Source organism: Ceratina calcarata, unplaced genomic scaffold (genome assembly GCF_001652005.2).
Source record: "Ceratina calcarata isolate Rehan_Ccalc_2016 unplaced genomic scaffold, ASM165200v1 scaffold428.2, whole genome shotgun sequence".
Taxonomy (NCBI): Eukaryota; Metazoa; Arthropoda; class Insecta; order Hymenoptera; family Apidae; genus Ceratina; species Ceratina calcarata.
Window position 1 is genome coordinate 1063888 of NW_017166501.1, and position 8310 is coordinate 1072197.

General features: G+C 41.2%; 1 protein-coding gene across 1 annotated transcript in view; it reads right to left on the minus strand.

Moving 5' to 3' along the window:
• The window catches only part of LOC108626798 (hemicentin-1), a 177090-nt gene that overhangs the window by 41766 nt on the left and 127014 nt on the right, over positions 1–8310 (minus strand). The window contains exons 2-3 of the mRNA XM_018027679.2: positions 4382–4514; positions 3423–3631 (exon numbers count right to left, since the gene is read on the minus strand). Coding sequence (XP_017883168.1) covers positions 3423–3631; positions 4382–4514 — 342 coding nt within the window. The remainder of the gene's footprint in view (positions 1–3422; positions 3632–4381; positions 4515–8310) is intronic.

Genomic DNA, 8310 nt, shown 5'->3' on the forward strand with positions numbered 1-8310 from the left:
ACAGGGAAAACGGCAACGTGAAACGTTGTACGTTTCTACGTGCGGCAGCATCTCCATATCTCTTGAACAGGATTGTTAATTGGATTTTTTTCCTCCGGGTCGCGTCGTTTCATTATAACGCGAACTCTCTCCCGGTCCCGCTCTCCCCGCACGCTTACCATTTCTCGCCCTCTCGTCGTTGTCTCCTCCCCGACAATTGTTTTACCCTATTTGTTCCACGCTTCTGCCCCATACCACCCTCCCGTTTCTCATTGGTACTCGACAGTCTCCCTTTTGATTCTGTTCTCGACCCATTTATTCGTATCGCTGATGTTTTTCTTTTTTTCACTTCCTCGTCCACGTTCCACTTGATAGTGGTTTTCCACGGCAATTTCCTTTTAACAGCCGCTTCTTTTCGTTCTTCTTATTTATCTGTGCTACGTCGTGCCGGCTGGACCAACTTCCGGTGACTTATTTTACTTAACGTATATCTCCGGGCCCTCGGTCACGAATTCTCAGGACGCCCTTAGTTTCTCTTTTTGTCCAGAAACGTCGTCGTGGAAACGTTAAGTGGAATAAAGTGACATGATTCGGTCGAAGCGAACGGGAAACTTTTATCCTTTTCGACCTTTTCAGAATTCGCAAATTCTAACGGTTGAAATGGACGACCAGAGTACTCTCAGAGTACACACGTTCCCGACAGTCGTAAAGTAAAAAGAATGCAGCTAGGACACTGGTCGAATGGTTGGAGGTAAAGTCGATTCGTCCTGGGACTCGTTTATGTTCCCTGGAATGATTTATCTCGTATCCATTGCGTAGTATATGTGTAGAGTATGTTATGTACTCCACTCTAAACATATAATATTTATTACTCGTCTTGTAGAACGAACTCTCCATATCATTTCGTCATTCTACATTCTATTTTAATTACTCTTGCGTTTCGCAATAATTTTGTCTCATAGTTGACTCGCCATATCGATGCCATTGATACGTCTATTAGGAAGACCGTTATGCAATTTCAATTCCGTCTCGGCTAACAATAAGCCTTCAAAGCGTCTGCATCGCTGGAGTGACATCAAAGTGACTTACGCAACGAATGATTCGTAATATTATCGCCACCGTTAGAAACTAGGAACTGAGTAAATTACGTAAGAGATGTACTGACCCGTTCTGAGGTCTTACGCTTTCGATTTCCAGTCTGTATCCGGTTGCCGTGCAGGAAATGAAATTGAACGCAAAAATCGGGGAGAAGAATTTCCGGGAGCTGTCGGAAAATTCATAGACCATTTCTTGTAGATGTCAGTGCCTACAATTTTCGTATAAAACACTTTTCCCTAGCATCAATAATTAATTAATAAAATTGTTTATTGCAAAAACTTTTTTTTTATACAAGCGAAAAAGGTTTCAGACAAAAGTTGTAGCTCCAGTCGCCAAATACAAGAAAGGTTCTATGCAACTTCCTTTTAACTTCACTCGTTAGGAGTTTATTATAAATTAAGGAATAAATTATAAAAAAGGAATTAATTATAAATATTTTACAGTCAATTATTAGTACACTTTTTGACAGAACGAATCTATTATTCTTTTTTAAATATAGAGTCACAGATATTCAATTAAGTCGCTATGTTGTTGGTTGTGCGATTTTGTCATGCGCAAGAGTCAATTATTAGTACACTTTTTGACAGAGCGAACCTATTATTCTTTTTTATACTGTGGTGCCGATGGGAGGACGCGCACCTCCCCCAAGATTCGATGGTCGAAAATCGGAACACAGAGTGGTAGCATAGTACCTCGTTAAAGTCTCCAGACGAGACTTATCCGTATCCGTGCCAAAGATCGCCGCAACGCTCGGTGATCGATACTTGGAAACTGCTTGTTCAGTGCAAAGTTCCGTTTCAAACCTGTTTCGACGTGACTCCATCGCCCTGGACCTGATCAATTCTCAGTTTATTCGATACGTCGAAATTCGATACGATTCTCATTTTATTCAGTTGGGTCCTCGTTAGAGAAACGTCTCGTGTAGGAAACATTATTGAACGCAAGAAAGCATATAATTGTGATCTGATAATAAATCATTTGCTTAGAATATATTCCTACAATGTCTCATTCAGCAATGTGAAGAATTTTAACGGAGACATACTTTCTATACAGGATCGCATTTCAAATAGAAAATAGTAACGCGCGACATGATTACTTTGTTCGTACGTCACGGTCTGACCATACACGGTTTGTTCTACTGGCTGAGATAACTAGTAGAATAAAAGCGCGTCTGGTAGGATGTTACACACGGTTATTTGTACTCCCCGTTGATAAGCCGAGCTTGAAAGCGCAATAAAGCGTTCCGCGAACGTGGTATCTTAAGTTTCGCGAGCAAGAGAAAAAAATTTCGTTCAAGATTTATGAAACGTCGTCGCAGCGTGTATTGACTCCCGGTATCGGAGACTTCTTTATGAGAGGTACTAGGTTTGTCGGTGAGATTTTCGAAACGCCAGGCGAGCCAGCGAAAGCTGACAGATCTCTTTATTGTCTACCGACAGGAAATTCTGTTTGCCGTTCGACAACAGTATGTTCCGGCAAATATTCTATGGAGTTTCCACGCGCCGCACGTTTCCGTTCCGGCTGGCGTATCTTCCTGGCAGATAAACAGATACCGAAGTTCGATAGTCAATGTTTTCAGCTGTCCTTGGCTTCCTTTTATCACTACTTCCTCTTTCTTTCTTTCTTTTTTTTATGGCAAGTATTGTAAGGAAAGTGATGGGAAATTCGATAATCGAAACAGCGTAGCTTACATTAATTACAAATAAGTACTCGCGCCTCTGAATGCGTTTGTTGGTTTTATACTTCGATCAGATTCCACATAATCGATTAAACAATTGATAACCAATAATACCATTCTGTATTTGTATTAATCTTTTCAGTGATGAAGTTGATTTTGGCTCTGATTGACATACATAAACTGCGATTTTGATTAATTTCGTTATCAAATTTCCAACTGTAATTCAAAGTTTACTGATAACAAACGGTGTTTCTATCTACAATTCGGCGGCTCTTATTTACATAATGATATTTCAATTATTTTATTTAAATAAAAAATTCTATATGATTTTATCTGAAAAGCTTTTGAAACGTGATGCTGTTTGAGAAGTGAGTGTAATATCACTTTATTTAAAATCTGCATTCAGTATAATTCTATCACGGGAACAATACGATTCTAATTTAGATTCGATCTCCATGTTAAATTGGAATTGAATTGAAGTTTTGTTGTAATAAAATTATAGTAACTTCTAATTTTAAATCAAACAATTACAGACAATATCCTATTAGTGTCATTGCAGAAGAGTTCAGAAGTTGGATCACTTAGAATTACTTTTAAATTCCATTAGCCGTGGAGTTATTTGTAACGCCGGATTAAATTCTAATATAGAAATTGTATTCGAACTCACCTATCACCGTTAAATTGACTTTGGAGTTTCGTGTCTGGCCGATCTGGAAATCGACACGACACCTGTAAATGCCGGCGTCCTCCTCCCTTATGTGGTCCACGCCGAGTTCGGCCGGTTTTTTGTCCGGCATGAAATAAGCTCGATTCGAAAATACCGTGTCGTCCGACCATCGTTCTGCGATACCGAAATCTCGATCTCTCACATCGACGCTGGAACGAAGAAGGCATAATTTCTTTTAAATAAATAACCTCGTATTTATCCAGGCTGTGTCGGGGGATGAATTTCCAAGAGGCCAGAACGTATTTTTGAAAACCTGCGGGGACGAGGCTGGCAAACTGCGCCGAAGGTTTAATCATAATTATTTTAATTAACGCCACGCGCAGACGACGTACGTACGTATTTCTCGAGTACCGCGATGAATAAATTAAAATCCCGGGGCCCGAGCGAATGAATGGGACGGGTTTTAAATGCAAACGTCGGGCTAGAGCTCGCCGCTTTTAAGATCTCTCCCCAGTTTTGACGTCGGGACTTCTTCGGGCAAAGAGTCGTCGAGCCGTTGGTTTGAAAAACCAGCGTCAAGGGTATGTCCGTTATAAAAACGAATTTATGAATATTGCAAACATTCCCGTGTTGAATAATAGATCGTATTAGACAAAAAAGCTGCGTTCAATTACAGCTTGAGAGAAAAAAAATAGAGTTAATAATAAGAAAGTACCTCTGGAGATCTTATATCCGAAGTTATTCAAAGAGAACTCCGTTTCTCATTATCGGTCCGACTCGCAATAAATTTAGCAATCGCGTGCTGCAGCCCCGGTTCAATAATATCGGTCACACTAATCTCGGCATGTCTCGCTTGCCAATCTGTCCCGTCGTAGGTTCCCGTAGGATAGAGAACAGGTTGATGCGACGGCTGTTTGTTCGTCGAGCCTCTCTGTGTGCCGGATCGATTTGCACCTTACCTGTAAACCGATGTACCGAGGTCCTCGCGGTACCAGAGCACGAGGTGAACCGAATCACCCTCGTGGGTGGTTGATATGTCGCAGGGAAGGTACGTGGGATCCCCGACTAACGCCACGATGTGCGAAATCGGTACTGTAACAGAGAAGTACACGCGAAATCATTGGACAGTCGGCACGAGAGTCATCGCGTATCACGTTCCAATCCGACTGATTGCCGATTAATGTTTCACGTCCGACAGCCGAGTAATATCGGTTTGATCGATTGACGATTGATTGATACTAAGAGTTTTCGGAACTTCTGTTTTTATTAGTTCTTGAGAGGGTGGTTTTCTGATTAATGGTAGTTTTATTAGGACGGTTTCCCTTTCTTAATGATGACAGTTGAGAAGATCGTATCGCTAGAATTGGAAACTTGCGTGTCATCGAATGTACATAGATTATACCCTCTGTCGTTTTCTTTGTATTCGTAAGCTCCTATAGAAAATAATCAATACCTTCTACGCACGTTTATAACAGTTCAGCCACAAATTCCTTTGGTTAAGTTTTTCGACGTGCCAGGAAAAATGCGCGTTTCTCGAACTGGGTAAGGTAATACCGTTCGGCGACGGTTCTACGGAAGCTCGTTTCTCGCGAAATCCGTTCGCCCTGTGTTCCGTGGTTCGCATAGAAACGGCTCCTATTTAACTAGTCGCTTCGAAACAAGAAAACAAAAGAGGAAGAAAAAAAAAAGAAAGAAAAATGAGCAGAACACAGAAGGGGAAAAACACGAAATAAAACGAAACGAAGACGCCAGTTTCCTCTCGTCGTTGTCGTCTTGGAGTAAAACGAGCCTCGAGTCCTCCAGTGACCCAGATCGCGGGCCGCGGCTGTTTTCCACGGTTTTAAAGACGAGCGTACCAGAACTGACGGGAATCGTGTACGCATCGACAACGAGAACGTCGTTCGACGCGTTATTTTCGAGATGAATGGATATTGTAACGTCGAAACACGACCGAAAACAAAACCGCAGCTTGTGTCCGCCGTTATTTATCGCGTGGACGTGCCAGCCCAGCTCGCAGTCAATTTTGCTGATTAACTGGGACGCACCTGTTAAGAACCAATGAGCTCAGAGTTCTCTCAATCGACACGAGTGATATTGAAACGTATTAAGAGTAAATTAGTTATCCAAAAAATAAGTATGATATACTACATCATCCTTTGGTTACGTTATGGAATTATACTTGAACTGGAGACACTGAAGAAGTCTCAGGCGTCGCATTTACAGTTAGATGTATTATGTTACCAGAGAATGTTCCACCTCTGTGAAAGGAAATATCGTGTCGCGTCGTCGTGACAAACCCGGACAGAGGAATTCATACTCGTTGTCTGAGATCCTTTTTTCCCTGTGGCCGGCTCTTCTTCGAGCTTTTACGCCTGTTTTTTGTGACCGGTAAGCCAGAAGGGTAGAATACGGTTTCCTATAAAACGACAGCCGCGGAAAAACGCGTTATACCTTTAAAGCAGTGCCCGCTACAGTCTATACGTCTATCACAAGCGACGTTTCTATTCTGTGATCTAAAAATTCTATTTTTTAAGTTTGTATATTTCGTGTAATGAAATGATGAATGAGCGTCGACCAATTCGTCCATAGGCGCGAGGAATTAACGTGCACGGAAACTTTTTCCAAGTGAACAAACGTGAGAAGAACATATTGCACAGTTATATAAACCAGCGTAAGATAGGAGAATTAAGTAGTATAGGTCGGCGTATAGTCGACCGATTCGTATCAACACGGCGAGACTAGGTAATTAACTCACGAGGCGATGTCTTAATGCGTATAATATTGAGAATTAAGCTTAGCGCCTAGCGTATAATTAACAGAGTGCGGCGGCATGGTTCATGGTGTAGATTAAGCAGTACATGTCAATAATTAGCGACACGATAACCGCGCACCTCGCTGAACAGATTAAGTAGTGTAGATTCGTATCCGTAAGCGTGCAGAGAACCACGAGCGTGGATTATACTTGTACACCGCAGTTAAACGCTGGTTAGGCGTGATTTGCGACACGGTGCATTACGATTTTTGCATCGACGAGTTCCGCGTGTATATTTTCTCTAACGATTTGCATGTACGTTACGCTCCGATGGAACGAGATATTATAATGTTTTTATCAGAGACGTGATAAAATTGAAATATTCATAATGTGACGTCGGTATGATTTCCTATAAGATATGAAACGAAGTCGAGCGGATGTATCGGGTTCGATGTTACACAAGAAACCTTTTCACAAGCCGGTACCGCCATTTTGCGTTCTTATTCTTCGGCCCGCGACGAAGGAAATTCGAAACATTCGCCGCGGAAATTGACGCCGGCTTCGCTCCGAACGCTTTCCACCGTCGAATTTCAGGGAACTCGCGCCGGTGAACGAGTCGCGTTTAGAATATCGGGAACGCGGCGCGGTGCGGCGCGGCGGCATTATCGAGCCGACGTCTATCACACGCGCGATTTTTCCCGGATTTCGACGCGGTAAAATGAATAGGAATGTACCGGTGCTAGAGCGTAGGTTGGTCGAGCACACACGGCCGCCCCCAGATTCTCGATATTCCGAATACGTTCTTTCCTGTCATTCGGTTGAAATATGATCCGCGGTCCGCGACGTTGCTTTTATTGATATTCGACCGTGTTCCGCGTAACGTTCGACAAGGAACCACCTTTGGCCAGTACCTGGACCGAAGAGTTTTTTGCCTCGCGCGGATCGATGTAAACGTCCTTTTTGCTCGGCTGTCCACCGGAGACGCGAGCCAAATGTACTTGCGAATATAACGTACGCGTAATCCGATAGGGACATTTGTCACGGCCAGAGATATTCGATTTAATGGTTCGTCGTCTCCGCCGCCGGCGAATCTTATCTTCGCAATACAGTTTTTGACATGATTAACGTTCATAAACGAGACCGAGAATAGTATAAGTTTATTGGTTGATATAAAATTTATAATAACTAACAATAGTACTATATATACTGATACTATATATACTGATACTATATATATATAAACTTATAATATAAAACTTATAATACTGTCTATCATATGTTTTATAAACATTATTGAGTATAACTGATAATCAGTCGAACTAAATAATACAATAATTAAAGTGATCCTTACTCAACTATGTTAGAAGAACTGAAATTTTTACTGCAAGTTTAGATACGATGTATAACGATAAAATTTAAAACTTACTTTCATATCATAAAAAATTTATGCATACACGTAGATTCGTGTCACATTTTAAAAAATTGGGCCACTCCTATATACATTCTGAAAGTTTCAAGAAGTTCCTAATTTTTAAAATATTTTTATGAACCATTAAGCGTACACGTTGTGACATATAGCAGTCTGTTTAGTTAGTATTATTAGCAGCTCGGAATAAAAAAGTAGATGAAAATAAAGCAAATGACAGTTTCGATGAAATAAGTCACACAATAATTGCAGGCGTAGCTTGAGAAAGAGCAGCGCAGTTACGAAATTACGTGCTTCAATTAATTTTAACTATACCCTCGCTAAACGCTCGTTCACGCGCTGTGTTTTATCAACACCGTTTCCTCGTTCCTTTCTTTTCCTTTTAATCAACGCCGACGACGTGTTTAATTTGTTTCCGACGGATGTTCGTTGCCATTTTAATGAATTATAATTAACGGGCCAGGCGAGATTTAATCGAGCGGCAATCGCTTCGATTTCTCGTTTAAATCAACTCCGAGTTTATCGAATCCATTCGCATGAACTTGGAGAAACACTTTACAGCTTTTATTCAAATGTATAATTACAGTTCTTGTTAAAGTAGTTCTCAGAATTTATAATTTCCAATCAGGTATTTCTCATGTAACAATTAAGAAATTGTACGCACAGTATTAAAACTAGAATGCCCAAGGAAGTAATTTTGACTGCTTTTG